The sequence below is a fragment of the Neoarius graeffei genome, chromosome 11, assembly GCF_027579695.1.
Source record: "Neoarius graeffei isolate fNeoGra1 chromosome 11, fNeoGra1.pri, whole genome shotgun sequence".
Taxonomy (NCBI): domain Eukaryota; kingdom Metazoa; phylum Chordata; class Actinopteri; order Siluriformes; family Ariidae; genus Neoarius; species Neoarius graeffei.
Window position 1 is genome coordinate 79242151 of NC_083579.1, and position 20865 is coordinate 79263015.

The window sequence follows — 20865 nt, forward strand, 5'->3', positions numbered from 1 at the left end:
GCATGAACGTGAAGACGGAGACAGCAGCATGTCCTGCATTGGAAGCAGCGGGCTGTTTCTTAGGGTGAGGGTGGCGCGGATGATTCTTGCCCTCTGTGGATTTAGTATGCATGGCATTGACTGGGGCCACGGCAGATATTGACTTTGCCTGCGTCAAGGCAGCTTCAATTTGTGTAGCAAGGGTAACTGCTCTTTCCAACGTTAAGTCGGTTTCTAGTAGCAAACGTTCTAGTATGCGCTGACTAGCAACATGTTCCACCAATTGGTCACGCAACATTTCATCCTCATTGTTTCCAAATTCACATGTAGTAGCTAAGTCTCTTAGTGCGGCAAGATATTGTAGAATGCTTTCATCTTGAGCTTGAATTCTCTTTCTAAATGCATGTCTTTCAGCAAGAGTATTTCTCTTTGGGTTAAAGTGTGCTTCCAAGGCCCTAAGGGCTTCATCCATTGTCGTACCTGGATTAGGCAGTGTGTAAAATAGTCTCTGGCCCTCAACTCCAAGACTATGCAGCAAAAGTGCCTTTTTCCTCCCCTCTGGCCATTTATCCCCCGTCGCATAGACGACAATTAGGTAGTTCTGGAACATTTTCTTCCATGTGACGAGCGGAATTGGCGGTTCACCAGGGCACGGCAGGAAAGATGGAGGAAACGGCTTCAGTGTAAAAGCCATCTTCTTACAGTAAACAGCAAAAGCAACCTCGTCGCCAATTTGTTATGTTTTCTTGTAGTTAATTTAAGTTATTGTAGTCAATGAAGAGGCTTGGTATTCCGTCCATTACGTTTACTTCATAACTTAACGGGAGCAGTTACAAAACACATGTATGCAGTGCGTAGGCTTATATCAACTCTACATCCGGTCTCTTCTTCTCTTACTTCCCCCCAATACTCATTACCATCGTGCACCATCTAGTGGCACAGAACACAACAGTTTGTTTCCCTTGAAAGTGCTTGAATTTTACTTTTAAAAATGAAACAACCCCTGATTAAAATAAATTGTTGAACTAAATTGTTCTGTTTTGTGTACTTTTTAATAACATTTTTGACAACTGCTCATGGCATATAAGGTAATTCATCATAGCATATTTACATCAGGAAAATCTAGTCAAGCTATAATTTATGAGTGTATTATTACACTAAGCTTGATCTATTTATACTAGAGATTTTTTCGCATTTGTATAGTTCACAACATTTTCATTTCCATGTGAAAGCCTCCCCTCGAACTCAGGGCTCAGAGGTCATCTGCCAAACTTCTCCGTGTCAATTCCTGGCAGTTTCTGGTAGTTTTCTGTGCTGCCTACAATTTCTCATGAACAATCGTTAACCTGCAGTTCCACAACAATTTACAGTGCTGTTTACTGATGAACATCCCATTTTTCATGCAGTGTAAAGCTTGTACATCAAGCAACTTCACATGGATGCAATAAATTTAAATTTTAATTTAAACCTCATGAAATCAAAATGAATTTGATGCTAGTACTGAAGATCATTTCAATATACTTAACGCTGAGTAATTGACCGAGCATTTGAGTCTCATTCCTCTTAAAGTTTCTTACTCATGTTGTCTCAGGGGGTTTTCCTTTACACCATCTACTCTGACTTGTTCATTAGGAACAAATCTGAATCCGTGTCCAGATTTCTGTAAAACTGCTTTGTGACAGTGTCCATTGTTAAAAGTGCTATGTAAAGAATATAGACTTAATCATCCATAAGGCATTGTAAGCCACAGTCACTCGCTAATGCAGAAGTTTTACGTCTCCAATGTGTCTCTCTTCCAGATTTTCGATGTCCATTGGTATGTTTCTCTCTTGTAAATATGCATGAAGAATATATAATGAAGTTTTGGTAGCCTTTCGGGCGTTCAATGCATCTTCAGTTTCAGTTTTTAGTTCATTTATTTAGTGCTTAATTATAACATAGCTAATCCTAGCAGTAGCACTGGATTAGCCTCGTCATCTGTCTTTCCCAGCCGATAAAGAAATTATTCTGCACATGTGCTTGAGAAAAGTTTTGTCATTGGATCTTCGCATGAGCTGTGATGTGTGATGTCGTGTTGTCTTGACAACATGCAATATTATAATAATATTGCACGCTTGTTCTCCATTGGGTAGAGTGGCGTAATACATGGAAGATAATTGATATGATAACAATATTGCATGCCATCAACAAACCCACTAGAAGGTAATAGAGCACATGTTTTTATTCCATGGAAAAAGTGGCCTGTATGTATAATAATACTCAATATTGTAGGAAGAATGTCAAGGGATTTTTTTTCATATATTTTTTCCCATTATTTTATTTATTCCATTCTTGTTCATATTCGTCTTCATACCATGCTTTCTGCCCACAAAATAGAGTAGAAAATAAGGTTCAGATACAGTACTCAGTTTTCCAGAACAATTTTATTTTTAAAAATGTGTTTTTATGCTGCATTTTTACACAGATTCCATTGTGCAACGTGTTACATAATCAAGTCAGGTAGACGCTTCAGATTGAGTTAGACATGGACTTGTTTTTCACCCACCTGTAGAAGAGCATCAATAAGTAAGATTTTTGCACTTATTGTAGTCAGAGTGAAACATTTGTTAAAGTATTGGATAATGATATTTGTAATTATATATATATATAATTTAATATTTTAACCTTATTATACCAGTTAAAATAAAACAGAGCATTTAATAGTTGTTACATCATTGATTTTTATTGTGCACATCTTTAAACCAGAGGATAGCTGGCTGCTGTGGCAATACCACACTGGTTATTCTTGTTCCTGGACATCTTGATATAGCCTTTATCACCCCAGTCGAGACCCCAGCTGTTTAAAAAAAGAGAAGGGGGGGGAGGAATCAGTGAACAATTTAACGATCCATGTGGACCACTGGCTTTAACTGGCTTGATTGTATCTTAATTAATGGAGTTGTTGTAAATTGGAATACTGTAAAATAATTTCCAATATTTCCTCTGAGCTTTTAGATCAGGGGTTTCAAACTCATTTCAGGGAACAGGCCAGAATGCACTTAGTACAATGTGAAGTGAGCTAAAGAAAAAAAAAACTCCTCTTCAGTGTATTTATTAGCATTTATATAACAGGTACATTCTGAACGAACAGGTACATTCTGAACGAACAGATACATCACCTACAAAAAATTAATATGGTGGGGTAGATTATAAACTTTATTGGGATGTAAGTTGAGATTTTTAACTTTAGAAATAAAAAGACATAACAAGCCAAACTAGTTGAGTTTGAATATACAATGAATAATCTATTTAATACATTTTTTATGTTGATTTTTTTTTTTACCTGTTCTTGACCAGCCAGTAGTCTTTTCCATTTTCTGTGCCATAACCAATGGCTAGGACACCATGATCCAGGTCCATGCTGCTACACGAAAGCTCATTGTAGATTCCTTAAATCAATCCCAACATTAACAATTGCAATCAGTTATTCATTTTAATCAATACCAACCAAAGATTGATCCAAATAAGTGCAAACCACAAAACAATAATATTTGGATTGTTCTGGAAACATTAGGGGAAAAAAATATTAGTGATACGGGATTTATTTATAATTTTCATGTGGGACTCACCAGATTTATAGAGCTGGAAAGAAGGGTGACCTGCGTCTATGGCGACAGAAATGGGTCCAATGGTTGCCACGGCTTCCTGTAGAGCTTTCTCATCTTCACTATTTATATCCACATAGCCAGTGCAGGTGGCTCCAATGGTGTCTGGTTTAAACCTGCAGTCCCCATCCTGATGAGAGTGAGACAAAGTGCACTTTGTTCTTAGTGCATATTACTGATTATTATCCATACGGGCCACTTTTTCCATGGGAATAAAAACATGTATTCCATTCGCTTCTACTGAGTTTACTGATGGGATGCAATATTATCATATCACTTATCCTCCATGTATTATGTCACTCTCCCCAATGGAGAATGAGCGTGCAATATTGTTATAATATTGCATGTTGTCAAGACAACACAATGTCACACATCGGAGCTCATGCAAAGATCCAATGACAAAATGTTTCTGCTGCACATGCGCACAATCATTTCTTTGTCCACCAGGAAAGAGAAAAAACGAGGCTAATCCAGTGCTACTGGTAGGTTTAAGCCCTAAATAAATAAACTGAAAACTGAAACTAAAGATGTGTTGAACACCCGAAAGGCTACCAAAACTTCATTACATATTCTTCATGCATATTTACAAGAGAAAAACATACCTACGGACATCGAAAAACTGGAAAAGAGACATGTCAGAGACATAAAACTTACACGCTAGCGAGTGACTGTGACAGTTTGTAAACAAACATGGCTGCGAGGTTTGCTTCATTAAAAGTGGAAGATTTTGAGAGAATTTTGGCTGCTAGGTCGCTCCATTCTGTGTAGTTCTCGATGTTGATTTTAAAAGGAACCAAGTAAATTACACAGGGAAAATAATAATAATAATAATAATAATAATAATAATTGGCTTGACTGCACTAGCATTGGCTTGCACTAACATTGGCCTGCACTAACACTACACCAGCGAGAAGGTAACTGGACTTCCACGCTAACAGCACCGAGTCACAGGTAAGCTAGCATCGGCCTTCGCTAACACTGCTGCTACTCCAGCTGAAAGCTAACTGGACTGCCGCACTAACAGCACTGAGTCACGGGTAAGCTAGTGTTGGCCTTTGAGAATGCTGATATGAAGAGTGTGTATGTATGATAATAATAATAATAATATTGGTTGTCTTTTTTTTGTGTGTGTGTCTCAATGACTGATGTGATGCGTAAATGGCTAGCAGTGTTCTGCGAACCAGGGAGCAGAGTGTGTAAGCCTTCCTGTGCCAGTATATAGCCTCTCCATTAGTAAGCCTTATGCAGTGCCTCCTCGTGGTGACACATGGTAACTGGGTACCCTGCGGCCCTAGGCTAAACTGCAAAGGACTTGGAGGAAATCTGGCCCCCAGACATGTGGCATGCAGGCCCACCGGTGTGTGGACATGTCCTAATGCACTTGTACCAGGTCCCCAGCTATGGGTTAAATAGCCCCGTTGCCTAGCGGGTCACTCGGTGAGAGAACCAGACTAAGGGAGAAAACCCCAACAGAAAATCCAGAGTGGAGCCCCGCAGACGGTTGATGTCAATAGAGACAACTCCTGCAGCCAACCTGGTGCCAATCTGTACTGGTCTACTCCTTTCTATTGGGTATCATCAGGAAGGCCGAGAGGGAAGTTCTGGAAACAGGGCAGGCCAGAGCTTCCTCATCACTGCCCATGCTTGTCACCTGGAGAGGACACTCCAGCTTCAAACCACACTTGGGACGAAGAAACAACACGAGAAGTGGCAGTTACCGGTTCTAAGCTCTAGTCTAATTGGTGTAGGACAAGAGTGCCAGGGGTCATTTCTGATGGTGGGAGGGGTTATCGCATTCCACTGGACAGCTACCGCCTGCCTCAAGCTGGGCAGCCCCCAGTCAGTTAGGTGCTGTCTCGCCACAGCTAGCCTGCTTCAATGGGTGATTGGAGCTCAGAAGAACCTGTTCTTTGACAAGCTGGCTGTAAAACCCAGTCACCAGACATAAAGAAAAGAAAGAAGACATCTGTTCTTCGGTTTGCAACCTGGAACGTTAGGACTATGCAACCTGGACAAACAACCAACTTGTGTGAAGTCTACGGTCTTAGGAAAACTGCCATCATTGACAAGGAGCTTTCAGGGCTGCAAGTGGACATAGCTGCACTTCAGGAAACCAGGCTGGCAGACAGTGGATCAGTCAAAGAGGAAAACTTCACCTTTTACTGGAAGGGTGAACCCAAGGAGGAAACAAGAGAATATGGAGTGGGATTTGCAGTGAGAAACTCCCTCCTGAAGAACCCCCAGCAAATGGTACTGAACGTCTACTCCAGATTCACCTGACCACAACACAAGGCCCTGCCACCATCATGAGCATCTACCGTATGCTCCAACACTCTCAGCCACACCAGAAACCAAAGACAAATTCTATGATGACTTGGACACAGCTATCAAAAATTTACCAGCAAATTAGTTCCTCCTCCTCCTTGGTGATTTTAATGCAAGAGTAGGAAATGATCAAGCTGCTTGGCCAACTTGTCTAGGTCACCATGGTATTGGCAGAATGAATGAAAACGGTCAACGGCTCCTGGAGCTCTGCTGTTTCCACAACCTATGTATAACAAACTCCTTCTTCCAGAGCAAGGATTGTCATAAAGTGTCATGGAGACACCTCAGATCAGGTCACTGGCATCAATTAGATCTCATTATCACCAGACGCCAGACACTCAACAGTGTTCTCAGAACCCGAACCTATCACAGTGCAGACTGTGACACAGACCATTCCTTAGTGTGCACCAAGACAAGATTACAGCTGAAGGAGATGCATCACTCTAAGAAAGATGCAATCCCTCATATCAACACATGCAGCTGCAGAGATCCAGCTAAAGCAGAGGAATTCTTAGACACCTTGAGGCATGCCTTCTCAGCAGATGACCTACATCATGGCCTTGCATCAGACAAATGGGATTCTATCAAGACCATCACTCATGAGTCTGCAGTCAAGGTGTTTGGAAAAAGAAATAAGAAGAATGCCGACTGGTTTGAAGCCTCCTGGCCCGAGATGTCCAAAGTCACAGAAGCCAAATGAACTGCCCTGCTAAACTTCAAGCAGCATCCAACAAGGCAAAATTGGGAAAGACTGAGGACAGCCAAGGGTACAGCTCAATGCACTGCCCGTGAATGTGCCAACCTATACTGGACAAAGCTCAGCTTGGAGATACATACATGTGCTGATACAGGCAACATCCAAGGGATGTATGATGGCATGAAGAAAGCTTTTGGACCAGTCCACACCAAAACAGCCCCCCTGAAATCCAGGACTGGAGAGCTGATCACGGACACATCCAAGCAGATGGATAGATGGGTGGAACACTACATGGAAGTATATGGGACTGAGAACACTGTATCAGAAGCAGCACTCAGCTCGCTTCCCAGTTTTGACATCATTGAAGAGCTGGATGCTGAACCAACAGTACAGTAGATGAACTCACAAAAGCCATAAACAGCCTCACCAGTGGAAAAGCTGCAGGAAGTGATGGTATCCCTGGCAAAGTGATCAAGTCTGGAGGACCAGTTCTTATCCAACATCTACACAACCTATTAAAACTTTGCTGGTCTGAACGTGCTGTGCCTCAAGAAATGCGGGACTCGAACGCAATAAACCTGTATAAAAGCAAAAGTGACCGAATGGACTGCAATAACTACCGAGGTATATCCTTGCTGGTAATAGTTGGCAAAGTGTTCGCACGTGTAGCCTTGGGAAAACTACAGATTATTGCTGCTCGTATATACCCAGAGTCACAGTGTGGTTTCAGAGCCCAAAGATTGACCATAGACATGGTATTCTCCCTCAGGCAACTCCAGGAGAAATGCCAGGAACAGCAGAAACCATTGTATATAGCTTTCATTGACCTTACAAAAGCGTTCGATCTAGTCAGCAGAGATGGTCTGTTCAAGATATTGGAAAAGTTTGGCTGCCCACCCACCCTTCTCAGCATAATCAAATCCTTCCACGAAAACACTCACTGTGTGATTATCAACAATGGCATCTCATCTGAACCCTTCAAGACCAGCAGTGGTGTTAAACAAGGCTGTGTTCTGGCTCCAACCCTGTTTGGGATATTCTTCTCAGCCATGCTATCCTATGCCTTCCAGGAGTCAATGGATGATGTCCATCTACATAGCAGGTCCAGTGGGAAATTATACAACCTGGCAAGACTCAGGGCCAAGACTAAAGTTAGACATTTATTAATTCGCGAGCTGCTCTTCGCAGATGATGCAGCACTGGTGGCTCACACAGCAGGGGAACGGCAGAACATGCTGGACAGATTCTCCCATGCCTGTAAGGAATTTGGTCTGACCATAAGCACCAAAAAGACCAAGGTCATGGTACAGGATCCAACAGAACCGCCAGTGCTGCTGACTGACGACACACCTCTCGAAGTGGTAAATGCCTTCACCTACCTTGGATCCACAATGACCGACAATCTATCTCTGGATGTGGAAATCAACAACAGAATAGCCAAGGCTGCTGCAACAATGTCCAGACTTAAAAGCAGAGTGTGGGACAACCGAATGCTCACCATAAACACCAAGGTGCAGGTATATCAAGCATGCGTCCTAAGCACACTTCTATACAGCAGCGAGTGCTGGACAACTTATGCTCACCAGGAGTCACGGCTGAACAGTTTCCACCTTCGGTGTTTGCGGCGAATCCTGGGAATCACCTGGAAGGACAAGGTGACAAATACAGAAGTCCTCCAAAGAGCCAAGGTCCCCAGCTTGTTTGCAACACTGTCCCTGCATCGTCTCCGATGGCTTGGCCATGTTAGAAGACTTGATGATGGCAGAATTCCCAAAGACATACTGTATGGCGAACTAGCTGAAGGAACAAGACCCAGGGGCCGCCCACATCTGAGATACAAGGATGTGTGCAAGAGGGACATGAAGGCCTGTAACATCTCAGTAAATGAATGGGAAGATTTGGCAGAGGACAGGGTAGCCTGGAGAAGCAGTGTAAGGAAAGGTGTCCTGGAATCTGAGACAGCTAGAGCTGAGAAAGCAGCAGAGAAGCGGAGATTGAGGAAACTGGCTATACCAGCCCAGAAATGCTCCACCTTCACCTGTCAGAAGTGCGGGAAGGACTGCCACTCGCGCATTGGTTTGTTCAGCCACAGCAGACGTTGCAACCCTACAAGTCCACAACAGGCAAGACGAGCCATCGTCTAGTAAGACAGACGGATGCTGACGACGACGACGGTTGTCTTTTTTGCATGGTATATCAGATATATTCCATTCAGCTACTCGTCTTCGACTCATTCAGTATCATGTTAGCTGAATGGAATATATCTGATATACCACTCAACACCAGACAATATTATTTAAATATTGTAAAACTGTAAGCTTGCTTCCTTCCTTCCCTGGGGGTCCGCATTCAGTCTATTTCTATCTCTAGGAACTTAACATCTCATCTCATTATCTCTAGCCACTTTATCCTGTTCTACAGGGTCGCAGGCAAGCTGGAGCCTATCCCAGCTGACTATGGGCGAAAGGCGGGGTACACCCTGGACAAGTCGCCAGGTCCTCACAGGGCTGACACATAGACACAGATAACCATTCACACTCACATTCACACCTACGGTCAATTTAGAGTCACCAGTTAACCTAACCTGCATGTCTTTGGGGGAAACCAGAGCATCCAGAGGAAACCCACGTGGACACGGGGAGAACATGCAAACTCCGCACAGAAAGGCCCTCGCTGGCCACAGGGCTCGAACCCAGGACCTTCTTGCTGTGAGGCGACAGTGCTAACCACTACACCACCGTGCCGCCCAGAACTTAACATATGTCCACCAATGCTAGTGCTTCTGATATTCCACATATTGCGTCCTCTGTGCGATTCTTGAGCTGGAATATTAAAGGCATGGGGAGTCCAATTAAAAGATCAAGGATATTTGCTCATTTGAAACGTCTTAAAGCTGACCTAGTGTTTCTGCAGGAAACCCACATGTGCGTCAAAGATCAGGTCAGACTTAAATGTTCCTGGGTTTCCGAGGTGTTTCACTCAAATTTCAACTCTAAAGCCAGGGGGGTTGCTATTTTAATTGGTAAGTCAATTCAGTTTTCAGCTTCTAAGGTGATATCAGACAAAAATGGCAGATACTTAATTGTTACAGGCATGCAATTCCATACTCCCATTTTATTAGTTAACATATATGCCCCCAATTTTGATGATCCACACTTTATGAATAAACTTTTTGAACGTCTTCCCTCATTGAACAACAGCCTTCTTATAATTGGAGGGGACATGAATTGTGTAATTGAGCCCAACCTAGACCGCTCTAACCCACGAAGTCTGACCCCTTCTTTAACGTCGAGGTCACTTTCATATTTTATGTCCAAAAATGGTTGCATTGATCCTTGGAGATTTTATAACCCTTGTACCAAGTAATATTCATTCTTTTCTCAGATGCATCAGTCTTTCTCTCAGATTGATTATTATTTTATTGATGCTAAACTAATTCCCAAAGTATTGTCTGTCAATTATCACCCTATTGTTATTTCTGACCACACTCCTCTTTCTTTAGATATTTAGTTCTCTTCACAACCCTGGTACTCAACACCTTGGAGGTTCAGTACATTACTTCTCTCAGATGATAAGTTCACCAAATTTATTGCAACTAAAATTGATGATTATATCTCTATAAATCAAAATGATATGGAACCTGTTTCTTGTTCACTGCTGTGGGAGTCATTAAAAGCATACTTGTGGGGACAAATTATTTCCTACTCTGCCCACTTGAATAAGTCCCGTAAAACCAAATTGCAAGAACTCTCTATCAATATCACCAAATTGGACCAACAACTCGCTACTTGCCCCTCTCCCAGTTTACTTAAACAGTGTGTTGATTTACAGACTGAATTTGATCTCATCACCACTAGTGATGCAGAGCGACTTCTCTTATGATCACGCTCCACATATTATGAACATGGCGACAAGGCAAGTCGGCTCCTGGCTCATCAACTACATCGCCAGGCAGCCTCACGTATGATCCCTCAGATAAAAGATTCATCTGGCTCATTGCATAAGTATCCCACCACCATTAATTCTGTTTTTCACTCATTTTACTCCTCTTTATATACGTCTGAATCTCCACCTGACACCACTGAAGTGAGTTCATTCCTAGATAGCCTCAATTTTCCTGTGTTAAGCTTAGATGCTGCTAAAAAACTTGACTCACCATTAACAGTAGAAGAAATCACTCTCGCTGTGAGTAGCATGCAAAATAACAAAGCTCCTGGCCCCGATGGATTCCCAGTGGAATTTTTTAAGAGATTTCAGGAAAAACTGTTCCCTTTACTGCATGCTGTTTATAAAGAATCACTGGAACATGGCACTCTCCCTCCCACTTTAAGGCAAGCCTCCATAAGCCTCTTCTTAAAAAAAGATAAGGATCCAAATCTCTGCAGCTCATACAGACCTCTCTCATTAATAAATGTAGATGTTATGATCCTTGCTAAAGCTTTGGCCTGTCGCCTGGAAAACATTGTACCAACTATTGTCTCACATGAGCAAACTGGATTTGTTCAGGGGCGGCAGTTATTTTTTAATGTCCGCACACTCCTAAATATTATTTACTCTAAAACTACTGTACCACAACAACACCCAAAGTAGTAATCTTGGTTGACCACGAAAAAGCATTCGACAGGGTTGAATGGGACTATTTATTTACTGTACTAAAGAAATTTGGACTGGGAAATGGGTTCGTTTCATGGATACGTCTCCTTTATACATCTCCACAAGCAAGCATCTCCACTAATGGCATCCAATCCAGTTTTTTCACTCTAACCTGTGGTACCAGACAGGGGTGTCCCCTATCTCCTCTATTGTTCGCACTAGCTATAGAGCCCTTGTCAGTCTTTCTGAGGTCCTCCTCCACTTTTAGAGGGATCTCACGATTGGGCACAGAATTTAAGTTGTCACTTTATGCTGATGATTTATTGTTATATGTCTCAGATCCTGTCCTTTCCATTCCCACAATTTTATCTGCTTTCCAGAGATTTGGATCATTCTCAGGCTATAAAGTGAATATATCTAAAAGTGAATGCTATCCTATTAATGCTTCAGCATCACAGCTTACACAGTCAGATGTCCCTTTTAAGATGAATCTGTCTGGCTTTAGGTATCTTGGGATCAGCGTTACCAGAATGTTAAAGTCACTTTTTTCTGCTAATTTTTTACCTTTAATGTCTAAAATTAAATCTGACTTCCATAGATGGAGAAGCTTGTCTCTCTCGTTAATTGGAAGAATTCACGCAGTTAAAATGAACATCTTGCCCAAATTTCTATTTTTGTTCCATTGTCTCCCACTTTTCCTGCCAAAGCAGTTTTTTAAAACAATTGTTCAAACTATTTCTGACTTCTTATGGTGTGGAAAGGCTCCCAGGATCCGTAAATCCACACTTCAGAGATGTAAATTCAATGGTGGATTGACACTTCCGAATTTCCAACTGTATTATTGGGCGGCACATATTCACATAATTTCATTTTGGTTCAAATCTATGAATCTGCTATGGTGCAACTTGGAGGCACAGTCATGTGTTTCATCCTCCTTACCTGCTTTACTTACCTCTTCTATTCCATCTAACCTCTTTGGCTTTACAAATAATCAAGTGGTTCACTCCACACTTAAAATTTGGTATCAGTTTAGGAAGTACTTCAAATTTAAGTCAGCATCTACATTAGCTCCTTTACTGAAGAATCATTTATTTTGGCCTCCGCTTACAGATTCAACCTTTCTCGCATGGCATAATAAAGGCCTGAAATGTTTTAAAGACCTTTACAAGGATGGTATTTTTCGCAGCTTTACAGATCTCTCGAGAGAATTTCATCTTCCACCTTCTCATCTCTTTCGATACTTTCAAATTAGACACTGTGCTAAAGCTTTGTTTCCAGTTTTTCCTTCCTCACCACCTACTCTACACTGGGAGGTGTTTTTAAACCGCGATCCACTTCAAAAATCATTTATTTCTAAAGTTTATAACTGTTGCAACTTAAACTCCTTATAAAGACGACGGAGTCATTTACTTCGTTCCTTGCACTCGGGAACATTCCGGTGCATCTTTATTCAACTTCAGGTCCAGTACATGAGAGTCAACATTGCCCCAGTAACCACGCATGCGTGTTGAGGTGCACACCACACTCACTCCACACACCAGGCATACACACAACATTCATGCATAAGGGGAGAAGCCCCCCAAATTATCCCCAGTTACATCATCAACGAACTTCTTTCTTTTGATTGCTCACCAGTTACTAAAGTTAAGACTGCCTGGGAAGATGAACTGGATCTAAACTTGGAGAATGACTGGTGGGACACTGCTCTTAAGAAAATTCACACAAGCTCATCCTGCGCTCGTCTCACACTTATACAGTTTAAAGTACTGTTTAGAGTTCATTTTTCTGAAGCTCGATTGTCTCAAATCTATCCCAGTATTGCTGACAAATGCGAAAAATGGCATGCCTCATCCTGCAATTTAACCCATATGTTCTACTCTTGTCTGCTACTCTCTTGCTTCTGGTTGAATTATTTTGATACCATGTCAAAAATACTTTCAGTGACCATAAAAGGCTCCCCCCATGTTGCCATATTCGGGCTCTCAGAAGACCATAACTGGTTTACCTCTAATCAATTAGATATTTTAGCTTTTACTTCCTTACTGGCAAGATGCCACCTTCTTCCAGTGGAGAAGTCGACTAAAGCTCCTTCTAGTAGTCAATGGCTCAATGACACCATGTCTTTTCTAAAGTTGGAAAAGATCAGATATTCAGTGAAAGGTAACTCTGATAAATTTTATAACAAGTGGCTTCCCTTTCTTACATTCTTCTACTCTCTCCAGTCGCTGCCCCCTGACTGACGGACCCTCTCTCTCTCTCTCTCCCTTTTTTTTGTCTTTTGGTTTTATTTGTACTGTGCAGCTTTAATACTTAATTATTACATAATATAACTTCCAGTTATTTATTTATTATTATTATTTTCTTTGAATTGTGTAATGCCTTGTTCTTGTTCACATGAAAAAAAAAACATCCTAGGAGGTAGACTGTACGCCTTGCTCTTAATTCATCGAGATGCACAGTATTTCTGTGGTATCGGTGTGTGTATTTTGTAGATTGTTGTGCAGGGATGGTGTGGTACTTAATGTAGATTTGGCATTGATTCCTGTTTTGATGTGCCTTGCCTCCTAATAAAAATATTTAAAAAAAAGAAATCCTGACAGACCAAGGCACCTCGTGAATGTCATGCACACTGCAAGAACTGTATGGGTTACTGGGGATTAAGTCTATCCACACCAGTGTCTATCACCCACAAACGGATGGCTTAGTAGAGCGATTTAACCAAACACTCAAGAACATAATCTGGAAATTCATAGGTGAAGATGCGCGTAATTGGGATAAGTGGCTCGAGCCCCTGTTATTCGCAGTACGAGAGGTCCCGCAAGCCTCCACGGTGTTTACTCCCTTTGAATTATTATATGGGCATAAGCCGCGTGGCATTCTGGACGTGCTACAGGAAAATTGGGAGGAGGGACCTTCACCTAGTAAAAACAAAATCCAGTATGTTCTTGACCTGCGTGCAAAACTCCACACCCTCACGCACTTAACCCAGGAGAATTTGCGGCAGGCACAAGAATGTCAAAGCCGGCTGTATGACAGGGGCACACGCCTTAGAGTGTTCACGCCAGGAGACAAAGTGCTCATATTATTGTCCACGTCGAGTTCTAAATTAGTCACCAAGTGGCAAGGGCCCTTCAAGGTCACACAGAGAGTTGGGGACGTCGACTATGAGGTGAGGCGAACAGATAGGGGCGGGGCACTGCAAATCTACCACCTCAACCTTTTAAAACGCTGGAATGAGGGGGACCCCGTTCATACTTGCCAACATTTCAAAATTCTCAAGGGGGAGAAAAGTGCATGAATGACATTTTCAAGTGGTTGAAATGATAAAAACAGTGGATCCCAATTAATTGCAAACCATTTGAAATTTATACAATTAAAGAGTTTTTGAATTGTTGATATTGTTTTATCAATTACTATAGGTTATGGGATTCATGTATCAGGCATGAGAGAGCTCAGAGTGAAAAATCTGAAATAATACTCTTGTCTTGAATTTTAATATAATAACAATGAAAGGGAAGTCTGCTTAAATCAGATTTTTAGCTGAAAAATCTCATGCCTGAATATTGTATACATACAGAGACCCACAGAAAATAACACAAGTGATGCTTTAGAAGAATGTTTATCATTTCTTAAAATAGTCACAGTGAATGAAAGTATTATTGGATTGCATCAAATGTGTTTTCCTTCTGTAAGCTCATGTAAAAATACAGAGAACTATAATATCATATAAATTAAATTTTAAAAAGATTTGACCAAAATAGTAACAACTCAGTTAAATAAATACTGCACTGTCTTAGTATGATTAAACTGCATCTCTCTCACTAAACACTTTCCAACAGAATTTTTAAAAAGCACTAGAAATCCTATCAAAATCCTATCGGAATGCATCAAAAGAATTTGCTCATTTGCAAACTTTGACTGAAAGTTCTCATCTCATCTCATTATCTCTAGCCGCTTTATCCTTCTACAGGGTCGCAGGCAAGCTGGATCCTATCCCAGCTGACTACGGGCGAAAGGCGGGGTACACCCTGGACAAGTCGCCAGGTCATCACAGGGCTGACACATAGACACAGACAACCATTCACACTCACATTCACACCTACGGTCAATTTAAAGTCACCAGTTAACCTAAGCACCCTTGACTGAAAGTTCGTCTCGTCTCGTCTCGTCTTCGAGAACACCGAGAAGAACACCGAGGCGTTCCCAGGCCAGCCGAGAGACATAGTCCCTCCAGCGTGTCCTGGGTCTTCCCTGGGGCCTCTTCCCGGGGGGACATGCCTGGAACACCTCCCCAGGGAGGCGTCCAGGAGGCATCCGAAAAAGATGCCCGAGCCACCTCAGCTGATTCCTCTCGATGTGGAGGAGCAGCGGCTCTACTCCGAGCTCCTCCCGAGTGACTGTGCTTCTCACCCTATCTCTAAGGGAGCGCCCAGCCACCCTGCGAAGGAAACTAATTTTGGCCGCTTGTATCCGCGATCTTGTTCTTTCGGTCATTACCCAAAGCTCATGACCATAGGTGAGAGTCCTATATACTTTGTGGAGTATATTTTGATAGTATGGTAGCATTTATAGTGCCATTTTTAAATTTTGTTTGACTGAAAGTTTTCAAACAAAATTTAAAAATGGCACTATAAATGCTACCATACTATCAAAATATACTCCACAAAGAAATTCACTCAAATGCAAAATTTTAGTCCTACCAAAATACACTCACAAGTAATCTTTCACTTAAAACCTCAAAACTCTATCAAAATCAATCACTTTCCAGATAATTTACTTGTAAACTTTCACTTAAAACTTTCAAACAAAAATTCAAAATAGCACTAAGACACTACCACACTATTCAAATACACTCACCAAACAAATTTGATAGGTACGGCCACCTGACCCAGCATTCAAAATTTTCCAACTGAAATAAATTCATGAGACCTGAATGTAAACATACAGACTTCTAAACTTTGACCTGTGCGGTCAGTGAATCGCTTATCTTGCAAAATGTGTTGGTCTGGCTGGTCAAACATTTGCTTATCCATGAAAATTCATTCTCCCATGCAACCTGGTATTTGCATTCATATTTTTGCCATTTGGTATTTGGTTTAGTGGCCATGATGAATGACTGCTTGTGAAAAATGTCAGACAGCCTGGGTGAATCCTACATTACGGAAATGACTGTCGTTCTGTTCATTGATTGGTTAAAAATCAGTTGACGTCAGCAGTGTTTCTCATACGATTCTGATTGGACATAATCAGGAGTATTTTTAACTTGGCAGTAGGGATTTCCCCAAACTGGGAGATTATCCAGTTTTTAATAAATACGATCGGGAGTTGGGAAATAGAGGCTAAAATCGGGAGCCTCCCGCCGAAATCGGGAGGGTTGGCAAGTATGCCTGTGGCATTGGCATCAGTAGTCCCAGAAAAGGCAGAGCTGGGGCTGGAGGTGAAAAAGATAACATCTCAGACCACTCCGGTCCCTTGTGGAGACCACCTCTCACCGGCCCAACTCACGGAGGTAGCCAAGTTGCAAAAGGAATTTCCGACATGTTCTTGCCCCTTCCTGGTCATACCCACCTCATAGAACACCACATCGAAACGCCCCCGGGGGTGGTAGTGCATAGCCGCCCTTACCGCTTGCCCGAACACAAGAAAAAGGTGGTTCGGGATGAACTCAAGTCCATGCTCGAAATGGGCATAATCGAGGAGTCCCACAGTGACTGGAGCAGCCCAGTGGTCCTGGTTCCCAAGACTGATGGGTCGGTCCGGTTCTGTGTGGACTATAGAAAGGTCAATGTGGTGTCTAAATTTGACGCATACCTAATGCCTCACATTGATGGGTTGCTTGATCAGTTAGGTACTGCTTGCTTTTATTCAACACTGGATCTAACAAAGGGATATTGGCAGATCCCCTTGACTCCTCTATCCTGAGAGAAAATGGCCTTTTCCACACCGTTTGGTTTACACCAATTTGTCACACTCCCTTTTGGGTTATTTCAGGTGCCCACTACGTTCCAGCAGGCTTATGGACAGGGTCCTCTGCCCTCACGCTGCCTACGCGACCACCTATCTGGACAACATAATAATCTACAGTCATGATTGGCCGTGGCACTTGGAACACCTGAGGGCCGTTCTAAAGTCGCTGAGGCGAGCGGGCCTCACAGCTAACCCGAAAAAGTGTGCGATTTGGTGGGTGGAAGTACGGTATCTGAGCTTCCACTTGGGCCATGGGCAGGTGCGTCCCCAAATTAACAAGACTGCAGCGATTGCGGCCTGCCCGAGGCCCAAGACCAAAAAGGAGGTGAGACAGTTCTTGGGGCTGGCTGGCTATTATCGTAGGTTTCTACCTAATTATTCGGACGTCACCAGCCTGCTAACCGATCTCACTAAAATGGGGGCTCCAGATCTGGTCCAGTGGACGGAGCAGTGCCAACAGGCCTTCTCTGAGGTAAAAGCTGCACTGTGTGGGGGGGGGGGCACTTTTACACTCCCCTGACTTCTCTCTCCCCTTTATTTTGCAGACTGATACAGAGGGCTGGGGGCTGTTTTGTCCCAGGAGGTGGAGGGCGAGGAGTGCCCCGTGCTGTATATCAGCCGGAAACTGTCGATGTGTGAAAGCAAGTACAGCACAATCGAGAAGTAGTGTCTCACCATCAAGTGGGTGGTTCTCGCCCTCCGATACTACCTGCTGGGGTGCTCTTTCACTCTCTGTTCAGACCACGCGCCCCTCCAGTGACTCCACCACATGAAGGATGCCAGTGCGCGGATCACCCATTGGTATCTCGCCCTCCAGCCATTTAAGTTCGAGGTGATCCACAGGCCAGGGGCACAGATGGTGGTGGCGGACTTCCTGTCCCGTTGGGGGGGGAGTCAGCTTCAGGCCAGACGGCTCCCCGGCCTGAGTCGTGTGGTGGGGGTATGTGGCAGCGGGGGCGTGGCCAAGCAGCAGTCTGTGAATGGAGGGCGGGGTCGGGGAAGGTAAGTGGCTAAGTCATTCCACCTGCTGTTAATTTGTGTGTGTGTGTGTGTGTGTGTGTTTGTTTGTTTGTTACAGGGAGGGAGCATAAAATGAGAGAGAGCAGAGAAAAGGGTCTCTCTCCCTGACCACACCGCATGTGTGAGTGAGTGAGTGAGTGAGTGAGTGAGTGAGTGAAAGAAAGCTGAAAAGCAAGCTGAAAAGCGAAATAAAGTGTTTATGTAAACATCAACTCTCGCCTGCCTTGCTTCTGTGCTCCACCCACATCAGGAACTGTTATAGTGTTTTACGCAGTTTCATTTAAAAAGATGTCATATCCATCAAAATGAGTTTTCCCCAACTGTTCATCTGAATAACTTCATCTGAGTGTTTTCATCTTCCACTTACATTGGCTTCATAAGGGTAGGATTCTTCTGTGTCGATTCCCTTGTTGTCCTGAATGTATTCAAAGGCTTGATCCATCAAACCACCGCTGCATCCCATGTTTCCATATTCCCAGGAGCAGTCCACTAACTGCTGTTCACTCAGTGACACCAGCTTCCCTGTCTTCCTAAAAGTCTGACCTTCCAATGACCCTGTCTAAGAGACAATAGATGATAGAGAAATAGATGGAGATCAGGGCAAAAGAAGAAAACAGACAGTCTATTTATAACAGGACTGTAAAAGTGGCCAATTGTTAAATCTAGTACTGATTGACAGTGAAGGAAGAGTAAAAAGGTCATGCTGCGGTAATTATATGTCATGCCTGCCCTTACCGCACTGAAGGCCCAGCAAGAACCACACTCCTTTTGGTCCTTAATGTCAGTCACATAGCCCTTTTCCCGCCAGTCCACAGTGTCTGGCAGAACAGCTCCTCCTGCCTGTCGGAGGAAGGTAGATGCACTGTGGCTCTTGGTCCTATTGAATGATCCAAGGCAGCCCTTAAACACAGACTGTCTGTACTCCTGGTTATCCTGTCAGAGGCGGAGATTCAGTGAAATTAGTCGCTGCTTTAATGAAGACGATTGTTCGTTTGACTGTGGTACTGTGGTGTCTTGTCTTTCCAGTTGTCTTCACAAATATAGTCAAGAATGATGTCCATACTAAGTGATGTGTTTTCATTCAACTATTTGTTCACCTTCAGTAACTGCTTTATTTCTGATCTAGGGCCTCTCATGAGAACACTAAGGGTTCCCTAGGGGCAATTTTAGAGTAGCCAGTCTACCCACAGCATGTTTGGAAGGATACTGGAGAACCTGGAGGTTCTCTGTGATTTTCTGTGAGTCTTAGCCCTTTCATGCATGTCTTCAGAGAAGAAAGTGATGGATTTTATCCACCATGGATCATCAGAGTGCACACTGATATTACAGCAAAAAGAAGGCATATGAAATACTAAGAAATTCCAAAATTCATGTAAATATTTCTAATATTCTATGTCTGGCGAGTTGTTGCTGATGATATCGTTTGTAATGAAAACCTTTGTGTTAAATTGAATGCTAAACAGAAGCATTTTCACTCATGGTCTCAGACTCTTTGACCCCACTATATACATATTTTTCTTCTCACCATGTCTGCAAAGTAGGTCATGCCGAGTCTGTAGCTCTTAATGCCCTGGTCAGCCAGCATGTTGTGTACCAGGACCATTTTGCGATTTTCCAGCCAAGTCATCTTACGCCGAGACTCCTCCTCCACAGACTTATAGATCTTACCTATGAGAAAAAGCAAAGGCTAACTGAACTTGACAAATGAAACAGTGCACAACTTTTTCTTCTTAACTGTTTTCATCTATATTTTGGAGCATTGTGTAGATTTGTAAAGCTTTGTGTAGATGTCGGTAAAATTATCTAATGATTATGACTAATGCTTGTTCTTACAAGCATTTTTATAAATTTTCTTTATAGAAGATCTTTGCCAGTTTGATTATCCATCCATCCATTATTCATAACAGCTAATCCTGTGCAGGGTCGCAGGCAAGCTGAAGCCTATCCCAACTGACTATGGGCAAGAGGCGGGGTACACCCTGGACAAGTCGCCAGGTCATTGCAGGGCTGATACATAGAGACAAACAACCATTCACGTTCACACCTGCATGTCTTTGGATTGTGGGGGAAACTGGAGCACCCGGAGGAAACCCACGCAGACACGGGGAGAACATGCAAACTCCACACAGAAAGGCCCCTGTAGGCCACTGGGCTCGAACCCAGAACCTTCTTGTTGTTAGGCAACAGTGCTAACCACTACACCGCCATGCCACCCCAGTTTGATGATGCATAAGAATATTTCTCACCAAATTTCAGTTTCCAAGAACGAAACTCCAGGTCTTCCAGAGAGATACTGGCTGCACTGGCCAGAGCCACAAGAGCGGTGATGACAATCAAAACCCTCATTCTGTAAGTAATGAAAAGTTTTTGAGTGCTTAGTGGAAGGAAGAGAGCAGAATTCTGCTCTGATTTCAAAGATTCACATTCTGTTTTCACTCCCCCACACTTGCACAACTGACTGATTAATCAGATTTAGTGATTGGCTAAAACTAAAACATAGCTAATCAGTGCAAAGACAGTTCACAGAATGTGCATCTAGGTGTATGTGGTACATACCTGATTCTGTTGACCCCTCGATGGATAGAGAGTTGTCATGTGTTTCCTGACTTTATATGCCACTGTATCATGGCTCTAATCAGG

The 20865-nt window shown here is 42.9% G+C and overlaps 1 protein-coding gene across 1 annotated transcript; it reads right to left on the reverse strand.

The window, feature by feature from the left end:
- Positions 1-2715: 2715 nt before the first annotated feature.
- Positions 2716-20592, reverse strand: LOC132894645 (procathepsin L-like). Its single transcript, XM_060934747.1, has 7 exons — positions 20472-20592; positions 19751-19893; positions 18961-19158; positions 18593-18784; positions 3588-3753; positions 3302-3407; positions 2716-2815 (listed from the first exon to the last, which is right to left on the reverse strand). Exons 1-7 carry the CDS (start codon positions 20569-20571, stop codon positions 2716-2718), a joined length of 1005 nt encoding a protein of 334 aa, XP_060790730.1. The 5' UTR covers positions 20572-20592.
- Between the last annotated feature and the right edge of the window lie 273 nt (positions 20593-20865).